The sequence below is a fragment of the Numida meleagris genome, chromosome 4 (assembly GCF_002078875.1).
Source record: "Numida meleagris isolate 19003 breed g44 Domestic line chromosome 4, NumMel1.0, whole genome shotgun sequence".
NCBI classification, from domain to species: Eukaryota; Metazoa; Chordata; class Aves; order Galliformes; family Numididae; genus Numida; species Numida meleagris.
Window position 1 is genome coordinate 56,433,516 of NC_034412.1, and position 24,455 is coordinate 56,457,970.

The window sequence follows — 24,455 nt, forward strand, 5'->3', positions numbered from 1 at the left end:
AGTAATGAGTAAGCAGCCAGGCTATCCATGCAGGGTGTGATTTCAGCAGCAGAGACAGAACAACAGCCAAGCAGAAACCATTGTGCTCCGAATGCAAAACCAATGACAGAGGCAAAGAACAGCCCGGAGCCACGGCCTGGTTATCCCCACTTCACTGCTGGCAGTGCTCCTCTCCTGGCTCTAGCAGCAGCACTGCTGTTTCCCATGCCAAGACCCAAGCAGTAAGGGTCATTTTAAAGGGTATTTTGGTGCTTATGATCCCTGGCTGAAAATGAATTCTCCTCCTTCATCGTGCTGTCTTCCCCTGAAAGCCCAACAACTAAAGACAGAAGTCTCAGTATCAATTCCCACTTCTGGCAACCCTGATGTTTTAGTTCTGCAGGTTGCCAGAAGTTGAATCAGTTTTCGTCAGAACTAACTTTCTGTGCTGGGGTGTGGGCACAAAGGAGAGGGTGGTTTTGAGGTGTATATTCAAAAACTCAAAATTCCTCAATTCATCCTTGTTCTACCTAAAGCTCATATGCCAACATTGGCTTATACGAAATGTAAACATTTATTTTGTTCATCTTCCCAAGCAAATGTCCTATTTCTTCCTCAGATTTAGACTGCTTCATACAAAATATACTTTTCTACCACTACCGCTACCCTTTTTACGAATTGTATCTCGCTCATCAAGAGGGGGGAGAGAGAGAGAGGGCACGCGTGACCACTGATATACAGGGTTCTAAGCACACCATAATGCAAAGCACTGTTTTACCACACAGGGATACACTCAAATGGCCCATGCAAACAAGTTGGTTTTGGCTGTGCCCTCTGTAGAACTACCCAGAGAGCAAGGCTACACACATCCTCACTTCTTCCATTCTGGACCTTTAGCTAGTTTGGATAGTACACAAGAAATAAGTTTTCCACCTTTCTTCCCTACCTAAATCCCACAGAAACCTGCTATTTCACAATAAGAGTCCTGATTCAGTAAGTGAATCTAACTAATAGATAGAATTATATAAATATTCTGGTTTTGTAATATGTTTTTTTGATAGAAAAAGCTCCCGTTTGTGAAAATAATCCATTTCTGCATGCCTATTTGCTCTTAATGCTTATTGGAAAAGCTGCAAGTCTGAAGTCTCCTGATGAAGATTCCTTCTCCAATTTATTGCCATTGTACAAAACAGATTTCCTTCATCTTTTCTGTATCACATACAGTGAAAGCACAAAGATCGTGACACTGCCTCCCACTGTGCTGGAGACGCTCAGCCAAAGAGTTAATGGAATTGAGCAGCACACCTGGATCTCAGCTCATTTACTCCTGTTGTGGATTTGTCCCAGTTTCTGTATCTAGAAAACAGATATCCTCTTTGCACAGCTCTGTGTTTTTCAATAAAAGTATCAGAGGAAAAAAGTGAGACTTCAAATATTCCTCAAGCATCATGTCTTATTTAAAAACTACTTGCAGATTGGCAAGCGGCTCATAAAATATTTATGGAGCAGATTATTAGAGTGAAGTTGTAAAATGATCCCTATATAGGTTTATAAAATATAAAACGGACAGGTAGAAAGATGAAGAATCCAGCTGGGAAACCAATGCCCTCTGCCTCGCATGATGCCAACTCACGGAGAAAAATTCTTCAAGTGTCAAGAAATGAGGTAGGAGGATGCTTGCTCTCCCTGCATGGATTGGGATGCTTGCATCTGACTCCGTGCTTCAGAATGCCCTTGCTGGGTGGTGTGTGGCTCCTCAGCTGCCTGGGGCACCCTCAAAAGCCACAAGATGCCAAAGAGAAGGAGCTTCCACGTCCCTGGCTTGTGCCACCACTGCGGTCAAAATCCATGCAAGACAAAGAGACAAAAAAAATGTCTCTAAAAGTATCTGGACCTTGGACATCCAAGCCCTGGGTGGTGATGTGGCAGTCTTTAGGTAGCTTTTTTTTTTTTTTTTAAACAGCAAAATGCCAAAGCACATGGCCAAAGCATTACTGAAACATGGGGATAAAATTTAGAAGTCTTCAGTGTGGAAAGGGACCTCACTTTGTTAGGTGCAGCCAGTACCAGAAAACAGTTTGTGTCCTGAAGCAGCATGCAAACTGTTGTCCCATTCCTGCAGAGATTTGTACGTGTACTCTTTCTCTTAAGGACAAGACAAATTAACCCGATGCACTTCTCCGAAACAGAGACAAACCTCCACTTACTTTTCAGGGGTCAGACCTTCACTCAGAAGCATTTCTTTTACTATAAGTCTGCTTCAAAGAATGCACCCACCCCACTTCGAGCTGTCATTTTACAAGAGTTTTGCAAGGACCAGAAAGTTGCTGTTTATGAGGGGTTGGTGCTCAGTTCAGGCTATTTTTTCTAAAATGTTAAAGCAATAAGGCTGCATACATGTTGCAGGGCAGGACAATGCTCCATCCACAGGAACAAACAAACAGGGCTCTGTCCATCTGGCCAAGATCCTGTCTCCTCTCTTGTGTGGAGACAATAGCTTGCCGAGAAGATAGTTTTATCCTGGATAAATGATGCCAATATCGAGAGCCAAAGGCAAAAAGCCTTCCTACAGTGATGCTGATCCATGCCCAGCATTCACCTTTGTTGCTTGCAAACCTAGAATGTCTTTAGTACCACAAAACCAGGAAATATTCAAGGGACTACTGTAAAATTAACAATTTTTCATACTGAGAGTTGTCTCCTATTTTTCGATCCACTTTTCTCCTGCTTTTTTGGATGAGGTGTCTGTAATGAGTTACTTCCATTACACTGGACCGAGCTTTTTTTCACGAGTAATTTGCAGCAAGCCACATAGCTGGGAATATGACTCATTCAGCTCCTCCTCTACCTATTCTCAAAGACCTATAATTTAGAGAACAGAATTGAAAGAGCAGTAAAAGATTGTGAGATGGTGAGCTATGACCTTCAGTTCAGGTCAAAGACACTCCAGATGACTGGCCCAAGAGGAACCACGGCAGATTCCCTTCCTAGGGGCTGCTTCTCAGTCACCCTCCCATCCACTGCTGTCACCCTCCACTGTGCAGTCCTGCAGCTGACCTCCAACTAACTTGGACGCCTTACAAAGGAAGTTTCAAAATTCCAGTGGTGGTATTTTTTGCCTTTAGTTTTCCCCTGCCTTTGCACTGAATGACTCTTTGCTTTCCTAAATCACTGCAAAAACAATTAAAAATAATATAAACAAGACACTGTTTCCTTCCCTTGCAGGAAGTGATCTCCATAAATCTCTTTAAAGAGGTTGTCACGCCTTCCTATAGCACAGTCGATGACATCCGTGCCTTGAAGTCATTTCTCCCGTTTCCCCTCCCAGAACAGCAGCTTGTTGCCACATTATTCTCTCTACAGCTTAGGAGGAAACTTGAGGAGGGCATTTTCCAGGTCAGCCAACTTTTCCCTGCACATCTCTCTCTTCAAAACCGTTCAGTTCATTCCTGTTCTGTTCATGCTCTATTCCTCTGAGGAGGCATTTCCAATACTTCCACTGCTGCCGCTCTCTTCTTGTGGTCCTAGCTGAGGAAATCTGAAGCACAAATCCCAAAAAGGTACTGCTTGCACGCTGGTGGTACAGGCATGACAGAAAACAGAAATACCAGGAGGTGTATGGCAGAAATACACACCAGAACAGCATTTTGCAGTCAAATTCTTCAAGCTGAGCAGCTGAGCTTGCTAATGCTGCTCTTACGCATTCAGAAATCATGAAAATCAATTTAAAGACACCCGAAAATATTGCACTAAAGGACACAGAAATGGTCCAACTTGGTGACAGCTGTGCTCCACCACCAGAGACCATAAGCCCACTGACATGCAGAGCCTCAGCATCCCCCAGGAAACACAGCAGAAGAGCTTCACACATCTCACCCAGCTATGCTGCAAAACCTTCAGAGCTTAACAAGTGAGTAAGGCATGTTGGCACTCTGACGATCTCAAGGAGGTATTCAACATGGGAGATTTCACAAGACTCCTAGCAGGCTTAGGTTACAGCTGATTCAGAGATCAAAAACACATTTCCTTCCAGGGAGCAACTCAACCCATGTCCAGTCAAACCAAGAGAAATTAAACTCACGCTTCCTTTGATGAGTAGGATAAGAGGGGAGAGTATAAAAGAACAGAAACTGGTGAGGCAGCCTGGTAAGAGGTGGTGGCAGAACATGGCAGCATGCAGCACACACACCCAGCTCCCAACGCCCACAGAGATATGCCCAAGGCTGCCAGGGCATATCGCTGCAAATAGCACCATGTCATCAGACCAATGACATACAGCTCGTTCCACTGACATGCACATTACATGCCATTAAATGCCATAACCTGTACATACCCACCTGCCCTCCACCCCTTTTTAGGGGACAAATACCCCGCTTTTGGTGACAGAAAGCAGAATTTGATGAAGCGTCCAGCACGCATGATGTTAAGCTCTGTTATGACACATAACATCTCCAGTGTGTTGTCTGGATCGATCATGGTGTAACGTATCAGATTTGTCCTCTGGGAACCCTGCTCTTGCTGGGGGAACACTCTGCCTCGGGTCATGCTATTTCCAGTTGTTGAGATAGACAAGCTGGATGCAGAGGGCAGATGAGAAAGTGATTTCCAGGGCGATACAAGAAAGGAAGGGAGAGGCAGACTGTGCACAGAAACATGGAGGTGGGACACAAAATAGGAGCCAGCGCAGGGGGGAACACTGACCATATTAGGCTCGGATAGGCAACAGCACGCAGAGAAGAAGCCCACCCACAGCCATGATCGCAGCAACTGAAAAGCAAACAAAAAGGCCCAGGATAAGGAATAATCCCACTGCCCTGGCAATGCCCAAATACATTAGCAACATTTCTACACGCCCTTCTTCCCTTCTATTTGAATTATTATTTGGCTCTTAACACTCTGGGCTGCAAGGATTTCATGGCATGGGCTACTGGTGATAAAAATGCCTTGGAAAGATCAGGTAGATCCTGGTCCCGCAAAGCAATTAACCATGTGCTACTCGTATCTAAGAACCACTGTTAGGGTTAATGGGTCACCCATGTGCTTAAACTTAAACTTAGGTGCAGGCAAAGTGACTATTTCCACAAGCATGTGGGCAGTACTCTTACTATCACCTTTAAAATACAAAGCACTGGATGACTGCAAGCCCTGCTTTTGCAGACCATTATGCACGTACTCACTCAGTCCTTGTGCTTTGAACGTGCATTATGCACCCACAGGAGTGGAGCCTTATGAGCTGTGTGAGAGCATTCAGCCCAAATCAAGTCAAAGCGTGGTGAGCTGAAAGGCACCGTGTGCGCTCACAGCTCGCTTTTGGAGGCTGCCAAGCCATTACCTTAATCAGAGGATGTGTTTGCCTGGCATCAGCCTGTACCTCAGCAATTGCCCTTCAGCCTTGTCAGAGAACTTGCCACGGACAATTTTCTGTTAGCAAGACTATTAAAGCGATATATCCAGAAAAAGAACATAGGGCAGAAGAAACAACAGGAAGATCTTCAACAGGACATACAAGCACAGGCCCGGCAGTGTAGACAGATACCCCAGCTAAAGTCAGATGAAGCTCTCTCATTATTTCTCCTAAAATCATCATGTGCTCTTGGAAAAATAAAAATTGTGCCGTTCTGTGTTTTAAAGTACACCCTACAATGCCCAAACACATTAAAATAACCTATTTAGACAAAATTAACATTCTGCAACTGCACCATCTTAAATTATGGTGCAAAATAACTTCAGGCATGCAATGATTTACAGAATTATATACTGGATTATGTGCTTACTTAAATTAGAACTGGTGAAGAATGTCTCTCTAAGCTCCTTTCACATCAGCACAACAACTCGCAAGCATTTTATAAGCAGCAATGTCTTTTTTTTTTTTAATTTTTCACTATAATTGACAATATTTTGTATTTTCATAAAGCCCCAGATTGTGGAGTCATTAATATGGAAGAAGCTCAGCTTTCAGTAAATCTCTTGATCCAATTTAACCCTGGATGTCCAAGACTCAAAAGCCCCGAAAAGGCCAAAAGGAACCGATGCTTAATTTGTTTTGTGTCAATTCTGTTGCTTTCTGGGTTCAACCTCACAAGATCCGAGTGCAGACAAGTCTCTAAAAGATCACTGCAGCTATGATAACTATAACCACTCCCCAGTCAGCTTACATTTTAGCAAGGAGCCCTTTTCCCCCCTCAGACATTTTCTAACAGTTTCTGTCACCAGACCTTCCCACACTGCTCAGCATGAAGGTTAAGGTTTTTGAAACAACAGTTCAATTAACCTGAACGCAATGACTTCCATTCAGTTAGAAGAGCCCACTAGTTTCTGAAACAAAGTGAACTACTCGAGCACCTCATCAGAAACTGAGCTGCTCTGAAACAAAACCTGCTCCCAGCACTGAACGCAGTGCTCCTGCTCCCTTTAGAGGTGGAAAAAACGCTCAAGTGCAAAGGAGGTACACCTTGACACAGCCTTACTCCTGCACGCCAGCCACACAGTGCTGTGCTGTGTCACTTTGGGTTGAAATACTCAAAAGTATAACATGAGGGAAAATCTAAAGCTATTAGAAACAAACTAAACTGGTTCAGTGAACAACAAAATTCACTTTCCAGTCCCAGGAGCACTTGAAGAGGTAAGTCAATGGAGTACTTAAACATGACAGCACAAAGTATTCGTTACTGCTCATGTTAAAAGGACATCTTGATTTGGCAAAGATATGAAAAATTTTGAGGGCAACAGAACTGGTCATTAAACTCCAGCAAACCCGTTATGCATCGTGCCCCAGCGGTCACCCCAGGAGGAGCAGAGTTTCCTGGTCTTCTCACACCACGTGGGGATTTTTTTTTAGTTTAGAAACTGAAGATTTTAAAGTAAATGTTTTCCAGACAAGATCAAATGCAATGGCAAGGTAAGAGATCACCTTGTAGTGAAATACATCTGGACTTCTCCAAGGTTTTAACATCTTTATCCAGCAAGCGGACCTTTATTGGGAAGCAATTAGGGTTGAAGACCTCTACCTGTGCACGTGCACCGTCTCCTCCAGCCTTACTGAACCAACCAGCAAACCCCAAGGAGAGCTTGTGGGGGCTGTCCAGCAGATGGTCGAGGTCCCTCAGATGTGCTGAAGATTAACAAACGATGTTTCTGCATAACAATGCACATTACTGAGAGAACACCAGCAGAGTTAAAACTCCTTTTCTGTGAAAGAATGCAGCAGTGTTTACAGGTGCCAGGCTGGCTTTGAATGCTTGAAGCCCTGCTTCCTGGGGAATGGCTGCAGATGGTCAGAGACCAGGCTGGGAAACCTGGGCCTGCAGCAATGCCTCTCAGATCATCACGGGGAGAGATGGGCCTGCCAGCGCAGCCCAGCTTCTTGGCTCAACCCAACAACCATTTTCAGTGATCTTGGACAGGCAAAGCTAACAGTCCTCCTGCTCCAGCAAAGGTGACCCCAGTAATGCTCATGCGGTCTGTAAGCCCAAGTGTCCAGAGAATTAACTTTTAATAAACTAGTGCTAGGAGTACTGAACACCCCTGGCACTGTTTCAAACCCTGAACGATATGCTTTGTTAATGAAATATATAAGATAGGCCCCAACGACTGTGCTTTCAATCAATGTAATTAATTTACCACAGGTCTGCAGATGACCCAGACAGCATCTGGAATTAAACTAAATTTCTAGTACTGAGATGCATCTCAGCGAGACTCTGCTGTACATAGCTGGGGCTTACAAAAGTTATAAGCTGAAGACTTGGAGTCATGATGAATGAAAGCCTCATCCGCTGCTTTTAATAAGTTGCTCTAATGGGATGTTCTTTAGAGGCTTGTGATTAGAGACTGCAATATTTGAGGATTTCTGGGAAGATTTTTCTAATCCTTCCTGCAGCCTTGAGCAATGCCCATGGTTGTTCCCTGCATCTCCAGGTCAGAAAGCCAGCTCTGCATTGAGCACCTCCAGACTCAACGTGCTTGCTTCAGTCACCAGAGAAGCACCATTACTCACTGCCAACTACTGTGAATATATTTATACTTAGCCCAGATCCATATAATGTTTAAGGAATCACCTCTTCCTATTGAGCTATGTCTAGTTCACATGTTAAAGCATGTCTCTTAGCGATAAACAGTAACTGAGAATGCAGAAGCCCAAGCAGGCAATATATACACAATCACTACGGGAAAAGATAGCAGCACTTCCAGGGAGAGGAAGCACACCTGGAAACATCCCTTGCATTACAGTCCTAAGCCAGGGAAAGTATAGATAACCTTCTCTGCAGATAAGAGGCCAAGTGCTGCAACATGGTGCACCTGCAGGAGAGCTCACACTTCCTATATCTACTGTCCAAAGGAAAACAGAATATTCACACATTCAGAGGAGCAGCGGGACAACAGCCTGATTTTCTTCTTCATCCTCTACCCACTCCACAGCCAAGAGAGATACTGTAAAACTCTACTTCAAAACACGCACATATGGGACTTTCATCAGTGCTCGGCAGCAACTTGGAGCTGCTACCTCTGAAGTCAGACTGCATTTTCAGCTTGAGAGGCAACCCAGTTCTCTTGTCCAAGTGGACAAAGGACTTCCACAATACCATCAAATGCATCATCTGGATGAGGAGCTTTTGCTGTACTCTCCCACATTTCTCTGATCAGACAGAGCTTATGCCAATCAGTTTTCTGTTTGTGGTGGTTTTTCTGTCCATTCCCTCAGCTATTACAGGAATAATTCATAAATTCTCGGAGCTTAATTACTGTCCAAGCTGAAGTCATCTGAAAGCAGATTAGCCTGGGTCCCTAAGTCCTCTTCTATACTGCAGCAACTTAAACTGGCTTGCTATATGTTTGTACAGAAGTCCTAAGCCCATGGGTGTTCAGAAGGAAAAAGAAATAAGGTGTTGCAGCGGGCAAAGTGGCCAAGCTTATCTAGGTAGCCTGGAGGCAAGACATTAGATGTAAGGACCATGGGCAGCAGATCTCCACACCAGCTCTGGGATGGCACCAAACGGCAGAGAAGGGGAAGGACCAGAGTGCTTCTTTTTTTGGAGAAGGATCCTGAGTAACAATGCTGCTAACACTCTTCTCCTGCAAAAGAGGCTGAAGAACCAAGAGGCTATTAATGTGATGGGGATAGTAAAAACACTGACTCAAAGGAGGCAGCACCACACCCTGCCTCCTCTTGGTGGATGGGAATCTTGAATTGGCAAGACCAATAGCTTCTCCAGCAAAATCCTTCCTGCTGTCAGATGGATTACAGGGGATATTTTGCAACAGGCACTATCAATAAAATGGCTACAAATCACGGGAGACAATGTCCTGTAGGAAGAAGGAAGAAAAGGCAGGAATGTAGAGATAAAAATCCTCTTTAAAGTCACAACTAACAAAAACTATGACTCATGCCGGAAAAATTCTCTCTATGAAAAATGTTATGTATGACCTGTCTCCTGTTTCCTATGGAAATATTGAAGAAGCGAACTATTTTAAGCCCTGACACATCTTGGAAAAAGATGCGGTGGGTCAGGAGGGGGCTGTGGAAAAATTCATTTTGACCTTCCACATCACAGAAGGCTGCACATGCTGGCTTGGGAGCTGGGATATACACCACAGTCCTCTCAACCTCTCTACTCTCTTAAAGTCACTTTTTAACAAGATGCACATATTTGTGTCCACAAACTATCCCTCCGCCACCACAGGGGCTGATATTTAAAAGTCTAAATCAGCTAAGGTCAAGGATGGATACTCCGGTGCAGAAGCTTCTAATTGCCAATACCCAGGTGGGAAGATTTGTCTTTGCTTTGTCTTTCCAAGGCTAGTTTCTTGCCAGAAGAGTCTTTCTATGTATACACAGCACAGGGAGAGGGGCAATTTTTGCTGCTTCAAATTTACTTTTCTCAAGTTCTATAAAAAGCTCTGTCTGGCCCTTTGGAAGATCACTTTAGATTGAAAAGTCGCCCATAATGGGTAGCTGGCTATAAATGCAGATGCACAGTACAATTCTCAGTTATTTTGAGCAGCTTTTGCAAACATGCTTAGCACTGACCTAATAGCATTCCCATTTTGCTCCGTAAAAGCCCATTCCTTTGTTTAATGCTGCAAAGCTCTATTGCCTGGAGGACTGCAGGGAGCTGCTGTCTCTTAAGACTGACCCCAATATCCCTCCAGTTTTGTGAACAGCGCCTGAGGGACAATGCAGGGAAAACTGCTCTGGAGCTGTGGGTCCCCTTCCCAAGCTGATGGAAACCGGCTTCGGCTGGGCTGTACCTCACCTCCTGCCAGGGTTTGTAGGATTTGAGGGCTGATACCACAACAACAGAGGCAGCACCTTATTCCCCTTGTAAGCTGTAGCACACATCTTTGCTACTGGCATTGTCTGACAACTGAAGCAAAAGTCTAACAATTTTAGATTACTATATACTTCAATTAGGTACAACAATGCAAGTGGTAACTGATTCAAGCATTGCTAGGAAAGCAAAATTGAGCTTTCCTGTATGTGTAAAACATATTGTGCTGTTGAGAATAATACGGTCCTAAGAAAACAAAGATAATAACTCTATGTTCTTTAATTTAATGCTTGTTTCTGATTTAATAATAGATTTTCAATCCACTTTTCTTTTTTGCCCAGACAAGTACAGTCTGATTTAGTGAATCTCTTTGATTTGTAACCCTGATTGTTATATAATTAATATGCCCTTGATGCACAGAGCAGGAGACTTCAACAGTTCCCAGCTATTTTGCTTAGCGGTATTTATGACCTTGGTCAGAGGACGCATTATTTACAGGAAGCGTTTTCTTGAGCATCTGCAAGTACATCAGCTCGGAAATGCAGCTTAATTGTTTAGGGCAAAGCGCATTCAGTTTCAAATTCCCAGGAACCACCAGCTTCAGAAACAAAGCTCATTTCCACAGATGGACGCTGGCTTGTGGAAATGCCACAGTGACTAACGTTCAGTTGACCTTTGGTTTAGGGCCAGCAGCCAACGGGAAATGCCAAGCTGTTATTTACATTTGTTCAAAAGAAGCGAGAAGCTGTACAGATATTTGAAAGCAAAAAGGGAAGAGGTGTGGAAACTTCTGCCTCTGGGGCCCCAGCAGAAAATAAAAAGCCTGTGGAGCCAGCGAACTCCTGAGGCCTACTGCTAGGAAATTACTTTCTGAACTGTGAGCACGAGGAGGGCTGCTCTCAAGTCCCTGCTCTCTTTTGCCAGTTCCCCCAGTGCTCTCAGCGCCCTGCCTCCTGACATGCTTGCTTTTGTCCAGCACTTGGGAGGGCTGGCACAAAGAGTTGTACCATAAAGCACCTTAGAGAGCAAGCGTCTAATTCTGAGGTGCCTAGGAACTCCCACGGTGCCTAGGAACAGCATGGAGCCAGAGATGAGGTGCTCATCTGCAGCACTGGCCAGGCTGTCCTCACTGCAGCAGACAGAGATGTTTCTCTTGTAGCTTTGCTGTTGGACAGTACCTGCCCTCCTACATTATGCAGAGGAGAAAGCGCTTGGACTTTGCACAGCTTGCTCAGCATGGAAAGCAGCATGATTTGAGCTGGAGCAAATCCTGGGTTTCAAAATGTCTGTTTTTCTAAAAGTAATTACAAGAAATAAATAGAAAACGAAATTTAACTCCCTAGTACTAAGCGCTGGAAGATATAACCTCTCTAAAGATAGAGGAAAGTCTTCCAGAAACAGAAACAGGTTAACGGCTTCAGAAAAGGATTATCCTATGACTTGGAATGCATTTATCATCCCTGCAATGTCACAGCATGAGAGTCACTCCATGAATTGTCTTGAAACTGTATCCAAGGCAAAGCTGCATGACTGACACATTTCACTGGCATTTCTGCTTCTTTGAAACAGGAGCAAATCTTTTTGTTTTGCTTTAATTTCAAATGAGCTGTCAGCTTTCTGGGTTTCTGGGGTTTATTTTTCTGTTTTGAAGAGTTACTCTGCACAGCAGACAGGCTTTAAAATACACAGGAACTCAAAGTGTCCAAGAAGTCCTGCAGTGTTGAAACTAATTTTGTAATGACAGACCAAACTGTGGCACTGGAGGCTCCTCTACCACCTCCAGCAGAGGGACTGGGTTCTTCCCAGTCTAGCAGAAGGATTAAAAATCTGAAACTGGACTTAGCTCCTTTTTTGTTCCCTGGAGACAGCACAGCCCATGGAGATGTAGTGCCCACAGGTCTGCAACAGCTGTCTCTGGCTGAGACCCATGTCAAAGTGAGATGGCAGCAGTTCCAAAGGAAGTTTTATCTTCCTTAACCATTTATTCATCAGGCTTGTTCCCAGGCAGGCCTACCACAAGCCTGCTTTGGTTGGTTCTCCATCCAGATAGCAGAGAGAATTAACATAAACCAGCAAATTCCTCCAATCCCTGTGCTTGCCTTTTCTACTCCCAGCGTGGCACAGAGAAGCTCCCAGGAGCCTGCAGCTGCCTAGAGTTTCATGTGGATTGGTGAGAGTACAGGACAGGAGGATTAAGGCAGCAGAAGAGGAGGGGATAAAACTCCAACCACAGCAGACAAGTGCTTTACAGATATGTCAAGGGATGAAGTGCCAAAAGGAAGCACATCCTGAAAAGCCCATCAGGGCAAAGGACAGAAGGCCATAACTAACTAAAATTGCTGACAAATGGCTCAGTTGTGCAACTGCTTGCTCAGATCTGAGCAAGGCAAGAACAAAAAAGGCCAAGTGCGAGGGCATGTCCTCACCAAAGGGATCCTTAGCGTGTCCAAAGCCTGTGGGAAGAGCCACAGCTACTAGCCGCCACAGGATACGGCTACGAAGAGACATGTGTCCCTCCACCTGAGATTCATGCCTGAAGGCTCCTTCTGCAGATTCAAAGGCTACATCCACAGCTTTTCTGCAGTCACACAGATGTCCCTCCTGTCTGTGTTGATAAAAACATGCATTGAGGCTGACGGAGGTCAAGTCCACATCCCTCTGTCTGACTGGAACAGGGATCTGACCCAAACGTTCCAGCCTTTAAACAGGGATTTGAACTCCAGCTTACAGAGTTCGGAATGATGTCTTTTTGCCTACAGCTTTTCTGGAGCCACTAGTGTGAATGGTGTGTAACCATTTACACTCTGCCCCATACTGCTGCATGCTTCTCATGCAAACCAGAGCATTTATTTTCCTATTTTTAAGGCCAACAAGTCTCTCAAAGCAGATGACAGGAGCTTGAATGGCTGAGTTGGAAGTGTTCGTCAGTCTCTGACCTTTACTGGAGAGGAGTCTGGCAACCACTTACCTGTCAGGACAGGAAATAACCATGCCTTTCTACAGCTGCCGTATGACTGGGGACAAAGCTGCTCAGCCTGGCTGGATTTCACTGCAATGTGTTCAGACAAACATTTCCAATTCCTCTGTGAAACAAGACCCTCATCTGATACATTCAGCATCAGTGCAGTTCCTCTGCCAGTATCTTTTAACTATTACTAACACTTACAACGTCTTGTAACGTATAGTCACCTTGCTAGACCCAAGCTCAAGAAAGCAAGACTGTGAGGTACTTTCTAAGCATAAGTGTTTATTGTGCATTGAAAACAAATTCAGCATCATCAATAGATGCTATGCTGGCATGGCACTTCAGACTGCGATGCGTGAATGACACTGCACTGTTTGACTGCTGCCATTAAAATAAATGCACTATGTTTTGACAGGTACTGCACTGACTGCAAAGAATACATGTGTAGTATACGAAAAATTGCCTTGCCTGTTGGCTGCTACATAAATTTAGTGACGCAGTACAAACTGATCCTGACATAAGCCAGATTTTCCCCCAAAACCACAATTCCTTGTTCACCAACACGTTCCATCAACTCCCATTACAGTTGTCAAAGATTGTATAGTCCAGGCTTTTATCACTTGCCTATGTTTAAGCACATGAGAAGTCAATGGGATTGCCTGATAGCTTAAAGCTGAGCAATTCCCTCCACGTGGGGATCTCTCTGCATAATTTACTAGAGCATGGGGAAAATATTAGCATCCTACACATGAAAAATGAAATCCAGACCTGACCAAACTTAGGGCATTTAGCCATTTGGATGGAATTCTTCTCTTTTTCTTTGCAAGTATTTTCCTGAAGTCACATTTCCTCTGCAAGAAAAGCCCACTGCAAGGTCTGAATGCAAACATATGGGCTTTAGAATATTTTACCTATAACAAGTTCTGCTTATTTTTAAAGTAATAGGAAAACACTCCTGTGAGAATCAAATCTAACAATCAGGGCCAGTCTACACAGAGATGAAAATCATTGGGAAGTGAACTACATCTGTGAGCACACATTTGCGATTCCTGTCTGTCCAAACAGATCAATCAGCCCACCCTCACGCTGCTTTATAGCACTACTGCTTGACAGCTCTCTTCACATGCTGCTCTCGCCTAAATTGTGCTAATCAGCTGGTCAGATAAAAGTTATTACAAAAGTTGGAGAAGTGTAAATACACAGCTTCTTCTCTTACCTTCCACTGAGAAGGAAACCGATAACAACAGCCAGCAGAATAACTCCCACTGTTACAGACACAACAATTATAGGAATCTGGCTCTGGTCACTGGATGCAGCTACTGCTGAGATGAAAAACAGAAAATGGAGATTAAGGTTAAAATTATAGTCAGCACTTGCATGAGTCTTTCTTGTGAGGCTGTCAATGAGGTTTCACAGTCTTACCAGTTCATTTCTTCTTTTATGGTTTGTGCTTTCCCCCTTTGCTGTCTGTTTCTACTTTGGAAGGGAAATGGGTGGAAAGAAACCAAAACACATACAAAACCAAGCCAAAACCCAAACTAAATTGCAGCTCATCACTGAATTCAGAAACTAAGTGCTAAAACAACTCAGCTTTTAAGAGAGCAAGCTGGAGTTCATCCTTCCCAGGTCAGCTGCATTAGAAATCACATTGATAAAAGAGGAAAATAAAATGGGCAGAGAAAATATTCATGGAATATTATTGCTGCAGTTCCTCAATAGGTGATGTGAACGAGATCTGAGACAATTAGCATTATCTCTGCTTCAAGAAGCTATGAACAATTAAACCCCAACTCCCTGTAGCATCTATATCACATGGCCAGAAGGTGCCTGCTGCAAAACAGGAATCTGCTAAGACACACACGCCGGTTGGTCTTTTTATCTGCTAAGGAAAGTGTAACTGTGCCAACCCATGCCTTGTAAAAATCCCTCCTGACAAAATGCAGGAGATGAGTCCCATGATAAAGACACAAGCAGAAAGGTCAGGAAACCTGTGTTCAAGAACTGGGTTTTGCCATATGTTAACTATGTTAAGCAGGTGAGTAGATTCTTGAAGCCTGACAAATGGAAATGCTAACAGCTGCACTGTGCTTATCTGCTTAATACCACAGGGGAAGGGCCCCACCTCTCCCTGGAGCTTTGCACACAGGGTTTCCCAAGCAGAAACCTAAGCCTTCTCACCTTCCTCTCTCCACCACCAGCTACTCAGCTGCACATCACTAGCCTGGGGTACAGATCCGGCCTCCTCCCCCCAAAACCTGCTCCCAGGCACATGTGTGGCTGCTGCAGGGGACAAACCTTACTACAGCACTAGGGAGTGCCTGCCCTAGCGCTAATCCCAGAAGCAACTCCAGCCAGTCCATGGAGCAGCAGAAATTGATTTCTGAGCTGCAGAAGACCTTTAACCGAATGACTGAAATAAAGGGGGTCCGTAGCACAGGATTAATTTTATGGAGGCTATAAAATAACTGAATATAGCCCCATATTAATTGTTAAAAGAAAAGAAAGAAGAAAAGGTGAGGCACTGAGCATGCAATGGGTTTCAAGTAGCTCTTTATATGGGAGCTCTCTGGTGCTTGACTGCAAGTGGCGTGGGCTCAGGAACAGTAAATGATTTCAGAATGACTGGCCCAATACATTAAAATTTAATGTTAACTGCTCCAAACCCGTGCCATCATCCAGAGATTTTATTAGCCTCACGAATTTATAGAAGCTCCTTAAGTTGATGCTTTATTGCTTTCTTGACAAAATAATTAAAAAGAAAAACATTTAAAGGAGAACATTAAGCTATTACTCTGGAGGTTTTTTTGCACAGCTCGAGGGATGGCGAAGCAAGATGGACTCTGCTGTGACATATGGCAGAATGGGAGTGTGAATTTGTAAACCAATCTGGGACCTTGCCGCCATGTGAAGGGGGGGACTAGCATTACCTTGCCTCAGTGACATGATCCTGCTCCCTCCTGAGTGATCAGCTGGACTAACTCACCAATACAGCAGAAAAAAAGAGCTTCAGGCAGTGTTATTTTGTGGCCAGGTCAGGGCTGAGCTCTGTGGTATTTAGAAAGGGGGAAGGAGCAAGGGGACACACCCAGCTACAGCTTCCACCTAAACACGAACTTCCACTGAAAACTGCAGATCTGGCTCCAACACAGTGCTTTGCAGAACTGCACGTTCAGGAAAGAGTGCGTACAACAAAGCCAAACTTTGGAAAAAGAGACAAGTCCAAAAGAAGTTACAGATTTTTTCATCCCCTCCACTTTTCAGTGCTTAGATCACGCAGCTGTTAGCAATTGTTGTGATACTTTCTCCAAACGTATACAAATAAATTTACAGAAACACTGTGAACTGGAAACAAAATACGTTGCTTGGTCCAAACAATTTTGGAAGGTGAGTGGATGCTTCATTCCCCCAGCAGTCACTGGAAGGCTTTTGTTTGTGCCTGAATCAAACTTAATTGCTTGGGCTCCCCAAAATTTTCAGTTCTGAACTCTGACATCGCACTAGGATTTCAATCTGCACTTGCTTTCAAACCTTCTGGTTCTCTGGGATGATGGAGCACAGGAAAGCAGTGAGGAGTCTGCTCACCCTCCTGGCACTAAGGCTGACTTTGTATATGGCTTTGGGAGAGGAAAAAAACACTAAAAGTCTAAAATGTCAAATGGAGCTTCACTTGTGCAAGATACTGAGGCTTACTTTGCATTTCACAATAATCTCTATTTTAGGTCCAGAATTGTAGGTGATGATGGCACTGCATCAAATGTGCATGCACTTAATAAATTATTTCACTAATATTCTGGAATACTATTAGTCGAATTACTCTAAACTAGGAACTTTCCAATTGCTAGCAAAACTTTCCTAGTATAAATACGGAGTAATCTTCAGTTCTAACATAATTTTGTTGCTACTTATAGGACATGATTAATGCGTAACACGATAAGAAATACATTAAATGGACCATTTTTATTGCATTACTACTTGCATCACAATGCTATTTGCACTATATTAGTTCAAGCACTGGCTCCACAGCTGCATCTGTACATATATAGTGATTCCTTTAAGCATCTATTATGGCTTCAAAGGTGGCGTGCATTAAAAGGACAACTAGCTATCTTTTTCTCAAAGAGCTGATGATGAATTTTAAATGAACTGGGTTAACAGCAATTGAATTTATGAATTGAATTTAAATTTCTATGGAAAACACAGAACCAACTGGCTCTTTTCCACAGGAATAAATTGAGCATTTTCACTGTAAAATTTCTCTTCTACACAACTACTAGAAAAGATTAATAAATGATAGTTGTACAAACTGGAATAGGCATAAAAACTACATATTTTTGAAGTGCATCTTTGACACCTCAGCAAAAATCTTGTAGTCAGAACAAAAGGAGTTTCCTCACAGCCATAGAATCATAGAATGGCCTGGGTTGAAAAGGACCTCAAAGATCATCGAGTCTCAACCCCCCTGCCAAGTGCAGGGTCACCAACCACTAGACCAGGCTGCCCAGAGCCACGTCCAGCCTGGCCTTGAATGCCTCCAGGGACGGGGCATCCACAACCTCCCTGGGCAACCTGTTCCAGTGCGTCACCACCCTCTGTGTGAAGAACTTTCTCCTAATATCTAAACTACATCTCCCCTGTCTCAGTTTAAAACCATTCCCCTTGTCCTGTCACTATCCACCCTCGTGAACAATCATTTCCCCTCCTGTTTATACGCTTCCTTCAAGTATTGGAAGGCCACAGTGAGGTCTCCCCAAAGCCTTATCTTCTCCAAACTAAACAAGCCCAGTTCCCTCAACCTTTCCTTATAGGAGAGGTGCTCCAACCCTCTGATCATCTTGGTCGCCCTGATGCCATGCCTGAACCCAGATGAAAGAACAGCTGGGCATCTGCACACAACCTTTAGCAGCTGGGCTCTCATGCTCTCAGCCCCATAATCTGCTTCAGAACACAGACCTGGATGATCAGATACACTGAAAGAAAAAATAAATAAATTCAAGCTCCACAAATTTTTAACAGGCCAAGCGAAGTCCTATGCCTGCAGTGCACATTTTCACTACTTCTGATGACAAGTCAAATCCCTTGCCCCAAGGCTGTGGCACTGGCAACCATCAGAAGCCATCTTTCAACTTGACGATAATGTGCACCAAAAGATGCAAACGCTGGCTAAATTCTTCCCCTCACAGTGATGCCCCACTTCAGGAGAAGTGTCTTTTTCCCCAAGTGCAATCAACAGTTACTTAATAGAGAGCTCACTATCCTCTGCAGATGGCCATGAAAGGCGTGGAGGAGGTCTCAGCCTCTCTCCTCCTGCCACCCAGGCCTTGTCCTCCCTCACACTGGTGTTGCACATTCCCCTCTGCGTATGAGGAGTATAAGAGTGTGGATGAGAGTATCCTCACCTTCCCTCACTCACTGGCAAGCCAAGAGCAACCATTCAACACTAACATCTCTCCCAAATACAGGGCTTTTCTAAGCAGTGAATGCTAGGAATTGCTGGAGCCTAAAGATCTCCTGGTGCCTCAACTCCTGCCCCATCACGTGAAAAGAGGAGGCGAGGACAGATGTGCTAACCCGCCCATGGTACAGTCACGGTGTGCCTGATGCATAATAAATGAAGGGATGAGACCACAAAGGAGGAGAGCACAAGACCATCAGAACCTTATATAAAGGTATCAACGGACTACTTCCTGGTAACCATTACAGGGGCATGAGGTGACAGTAGTTAAAAGGACTTACAAACAGGGCTGGTTTCAAACTCAAATCTTCGACTGAAGCCACCGTAGCCAGCAGCTGTCCGAGCTCGGATCTGGAAGACATATGCTGAGCCTGGTTTCAAGCCATCTGCCGTAATCGTCGTTTCTTTGGATTTGATGATGGTGTAGCTTGTCTCCTGGTCCTTTTCCCAACCCCAACAGAAAACACAAGTTCAAACACACAAATACCAGTGCTCACGGAACAGACTCTTAACAACACCCACAGCAATGTTACAAAGAATTAATAAAATATGCACTTTTAAGGATCTCTTCCCCTTGAAAAAACCCTCTGAAGGCCTGCAGCTTTTATAACCAATGACTCTAGGAAATATGAAAGAGAGCTGAGGTACTTTCCACCCACAAATAACAACACACAGGACCAAAAGCAGTACAGGAGGGTCTGTTTTCTGTCGCTCTGGATGTGCACGTCTTAAAAGGCAATGCAGTTGGCAGAGAAATGCCTGGGTCAACTGAAAGGTTCAGACTACAAACAAAAATCAGTCCCAAGGCACAGGAAAGCAGAAAACAGTTCCTTTGCCTTAAAGAGGGATTTTGATTTATATCAAAAACTACTTCACAGTAATGTAATTAGGCCTAAAAGAGAATAATATATTATACATTGTACAACTTTATGCTGGCATTTCTAGAACCACGAATTAGATCTCGGCCAGGAACAGTCAACTAAGACTACAGGAAGATAACTAATTTTGCAGTGTTCTTCTGAAAAAATGAACTAGAAGAAAATTTGCTGAAATAAATCTTAATTTAAATCAGTTTCTAATGTGAAAGAGTTTCAGTTCTTTGATTAAAATTTCACTCAAATGCTTGGTAATTACTCTTAGAATTATTTACTGTAACACATAATCTTGACAAGAGCTCATAAATTAAGGACTACAAACTGGGAAACTGCTTTTTATTCACCATACCCTCTCAAATCTAAATTACTATGAAGTAAACAGGAGTTTGGGGCAATTTCCTACCAAGATTTCTGCATCTCTATTAGAATCTGAACTGACTGAACTGACTGTTCTTTTTTCTTTCTCACTTAATGAGCAACTTTCCACAGACAGTAACACACCTGTCTGAGGCCCTGGAAATCTCCAAATGTAGGATTACAGATTTTCTCACTGAAGCCTGCAGCTAAGCAGGACTGTATTGGAGGATTTATATCTACCTGCCCTTTTTTTCTTGTTAAGGAGTGAATTATCTTAAAGGAATGTGATCTGATGAATCTCAGTTTTCTGAAACATTTAATATCAATCATTCTCATCCACTGGAAATGAACACTGTAATTCACTGTTATAAAGGGCTCAAACCCAAGAGAATATAAATGACAGTAACAACAAACAAGAAGGATTAAGGATGACATCCCAAATATAACTGAATGAATAGTTAAAAAGCACTAAGTGAATATTAGTTCACATATTTGCTTGTATGTCAGCCCAATTAGATTTTCAATACGCTGCTGGTTCTGAAAACATTTAAACACTTGAGCTTTCCTACAGAAGACACTAAGCTTTGCTATCAGACTGAAACAAATAAATCAAGTCAGCATAGACTCAGACTGGCTGCAGCAACCTCCCCATGAATGACTTGCACTTTAAGGACTATTTACTGAAGCTACTTGAGAATAAATTTTGAATCGCAAATACAAGATTCTAAAACCCTATCATCTGTTTGAAAAGAAACTAAACAAAAGAAACATATAGATGGATTTCTCGGCCTTACTTATTTGCTCATCCTTAAAGTTTAGAGTCTAATCTCCCCAGGCCACTGAAAAGTAAGGAGACAGTGCACCACATTCATTCAAAGTCAGTAGAAGAATATGAAATTCACTAGTTCCAGTAAAACCATATCCTGACGCTTCGTGCTTTGTTAGAATCCCATTTTGCTATAGCAATGCTTCCAGTACCCCAAGAAATGATATTCAACTGATTTTTCCAAAATAACATATAGAATAATTCAGTTGAAAGGAACCTTCAACGATCATGGAGTCCAACTTCCTGATCACTTCAGGGCTAACCAAAACTTAAGCATGCTATTGAGTGTATTATCCAAATGCCTCTTGAATACTGACAGACATGGAGTGCATGAGCCACTTCACCAGGAAGCCTGTCCCAGTGTTCGATAGCCCTCATGGTAAAAACATTTTTCCTAATGCCCAGTCTGAATCTCCCCTGGTGTAGCTTTGTGCCATTCCCATGCATCCTAATGAACAAGTCAGACACACTGTACACAGACCCTACACGCTATCTCTAACTCTTGATCTGGGATCTGGTTCCACTCCTCCTCCTCAGCTGGAAAATGAAGATCATCTCTCCTTAAAGCTCCCCAGCTTTAAAGGTCGTCAGGAAATGCTGGGCTGGTCAGCATCCCCTTGCCCAAAATCTGCGCTGCTGACAAGTCCAGCTGGTTCTCCACCACCGGAAGTTTCTGGGCAGAACGCTGATGGCTCAGCCCTATTTAAGCCACTCATACCCTGTCCAAGTTTCCTCAAACAGAAAACAAACAAACAAAAAAACAAAAAACATTTTATCCTGATGCAGAAAATTTTTGAATCTCTTTCCCACGTTTGCTTGCACTGCTGGACTGAATCTCTCCCAGAGAGAAAGAAAGAAGAGGAAGAGGAACAAGGTGGTCCAGTGCTGTTATGTGCTGAGTGACCTCACCTACATAATAAAACTAATTAAAGATCTTCTCTAAAATAGAAATTCAACAAAAAAAAAAAAGAGAATCATGACTCAATTTCATTATTTTCTTTTGTTTTTTAGGGAGAAAGCCTGGTTGCAGTTCCAGCTAAGGCTACAAACTGCTTTTCAGATGAATCCTGCAAACCTGATTTTTGGAAATCATAGTTGAGCTGCATAGTTCACAAAATCTTATTTACAAAAAATGCATTTCATAGAATCATAGAATCCTAAGAGTTGGAAGGGTCCTCTGAAGGGCATCTAGTCCAGCTCCCCCGCAGTGAACAGGGACACCACAGCTGGATCAGGTTGCCCAGGGCCTTCCCCAGCCTCACCTTGAAAGTCTTCAGGGATGGAGCATCAACCACATCACCGAGCAACCTGTTCCAGTGCCTCACCACCCTCACTGTAAAAGACTTTTTACTTATATCTAACCTAAATCTACCCCCCTTTGAGCTTGAAATCATTTCCCCTTGTTCTATCACCACAGACTCTGCTGAAGAGTCTGTCTCCTCCTTTCCTGTAGCTCCCCGTTAGACACCGAAAGACTGCTATCAGGTCACCTTGGAGCCTTCATTTATTGGCATTTCCTTTTAAACTTCACTAATTTTTCAATAAGAAAACATGTCACCATTTGAAACAGAGGCAGAGATGGTAAACCTTTGTAGGAAAAGTGTTTCTCACTACACAGAGATATAGAGTTGGAAGAAACAGGCAAGCTTTTAAAAGCCATGATGCCCTTCTTCACATCAGAACAGACACAGACTCACTGTAAACCTCCCTCCCTTCTTTATACCATGGATACAAAACCAAGTGAGGAATTGAAATACCAACCACAAGGGATAGCCTGATATTTCTGGGAGGATATAAAAGCTTGATCCCCAAACCCTCCTATTTTTAACAACTGAAAAGGTTCTACCTTAATGTGATAAGGCTGAGGAGGAATCTGACACAGATTTAATGTATTTGTTCAAGAGAAGCGGCACACTAATGGAAAACAACACCCTCATTTCAAGTCTTCCTAATCATTTACTGCAAAATCAATGTGACATTGATTTATGCATAAAACTGCTCCATTCCTTTCCATGACTCAGATAATTATAACCAGAAGAAGAGGACAGGAAAGAGAAGGTACTTGGGATGCTCAGCAATCAGTCCGTCACACCTTTTCAAAATATTTGATTTCGTATTCCAGGATGATGCCGTTGGGTCGATCTGGCTCCTGCCAGGAAAGGGAGATGCTATTTTTAGTTATCTTCCCTTTTTTCACACTACTGACTGGAGAAGGTGCTGCAAGACAGGAGAAAAACAGAACAGACAAAACCATGGTTAGTAAGATCGTCTGCCCCTTCTGAACTCAAACTCATCAGCACGTCATCCTTAGCTACTGCAGATCAGTGGGGCCTGTTTTCACTTCGGTGGTATTTGGCCATTTCTAACAGCTGGGAATCATGCTGCCTACTGCCTGAATTAGAGCAGTAATGATTTACCCCAGGTTAGGGCTGAGTCCCCATGAAGGGTTGGTAATGAATGCTGAGCAACCACCTTGTGCCATTGCTGGCATTTCTGGAAAACTTTGGATTCCACCATGTGTTGATTTAGATAAACCAACAGCTAACAAAATGCAAGGAGAAATTAGATTCAAGAGGAGGAACTTGCTCTGAGTAAACCAAATCAGCATGATCCCAAAAAAGCAGTGAGCTCGCACAGATTTTCAGCAGCTGAGGATCTGACCAGCATTGCCCACTTGAGCAAAGTAAAAACAGGAACTAATGTTAGTGACTTGAACTTCAACCTTGTCTCTTCAAGCATTTCTAAATTCATCAGCCCCACACCTTGTCTATTCAAGCATTTTTCCAATGCGTCATGGGGCTACGTTACCACAACAGAATTACATACTGATTACATATTGCCATCCTTCAGCTGCTTTGCAGGTATGCATTTTAGCACGTACAGAACACTTTCAGTTATGTAGGCTCCTTAGCCTTGCCTTGTGCACTCATTAAAGCCAAGGCACCTTCCAGCCCCTGTTTCTGGAAGCACTGAACAGGACAGCAGGCCATTCTGATCTTTAGAATTCAATTGCTCTCCATAAATATCACCGAGGTGTTGCAGCTTGCATAGTGATGCTAATTCCTTGCAAATGGCAACCATAAGTATTTAAATGGTGATCACCGAGCTTCTATTCCTGCTCATAGTTCAGAAGTTCACAGCGCACTTGGTGAAGTCGCGGAATGCAAGCAGCTATACAGCTCTGCTTATTATTATAAGATGCAGCCCTCAAAGGTTATCTGCGCTTCGCAGCACACATGTGCATGGGAAACAGTCTTGCTGCTTTGTTTTCAGTCTGATACTGCAGAGACTTTTCAGGTTGTGCTCTTTGGGAATTTATTTTTTTTTTTACCATCCCTGCCAGCTCTGTAGGTGAAAGTTGCTGTGGGAAATGCAACCACAAAACCCCAGTTACTTCATGCCAGAGATGAGGAAAATAACACCAAGTGGAAAAAAAAAGGGATGGGAAAAATTCACAAAGGAAGAAAGAGCAGCTTCCTCAGAGGAAGATCAGCCCATGCCTGGCTGAGAGCCTTCGAATCACCCTTTGGACAGGCGAGATCTCAGCAAGGATTGCACAGGGACTGGGAGGACCGATGGCAAAGTCCCTTGGGGCAATACCGGGAACTGAGTGCAGAGATAAGCAGCAAAGAACACATTTAATCTCCTAGAATTTGTTTGGAAGTTACTTCTCCTGTAGACAGGACAGACTGATTTTCATAATACTCCCGCCTCCGCTCCTCCCCCCCCCCCCCCC

The 24,455-nt window shown here is 43.5% G+C and overlaps 1 protein-coding gene across 15 annotated transcripts in view; it reads right to left on the reverse strand.

Annotated features, from left to right (window-relative positions):
• EPHA5 (EPH receptor A5) overlaps positions 1-24,455 on the reverse strand; it is a 198,147-nt gene that overhangs the window by 31,715 nt on the left and 141,977 nt on the right. For 10 of the 15 annotated variants that reach the window (XM_021394777.1, XM_021394778.1, XM_021394774.1 and 7 more), the window contains 4 exons: positions 22,812-22,936; positions 18,943-19,102; positions 14,426-14,531; positions 4,681-4,746 (listed from right to left, as the gene is read on the reverse strand). In XM_021394777.1, the coding sequence (XP_021250452.1) occupies positions 4,681-4,746; positions 14,426-14,531; positions 18,943-19,102; positions 22,812-22,936 (457 nt within the window). The remainder of the gene's footprint in view (positions 1-4,680; positions 4,747-14,425; positions 14,532-18,942; positions 19,103-22,811; positions 22,937-24,455) is intronic. The other 5 variants (XM_021394767.1, XM_021394770.1, XM_021394779.1 and 2 more) reach the window with 3 other exon arrangements.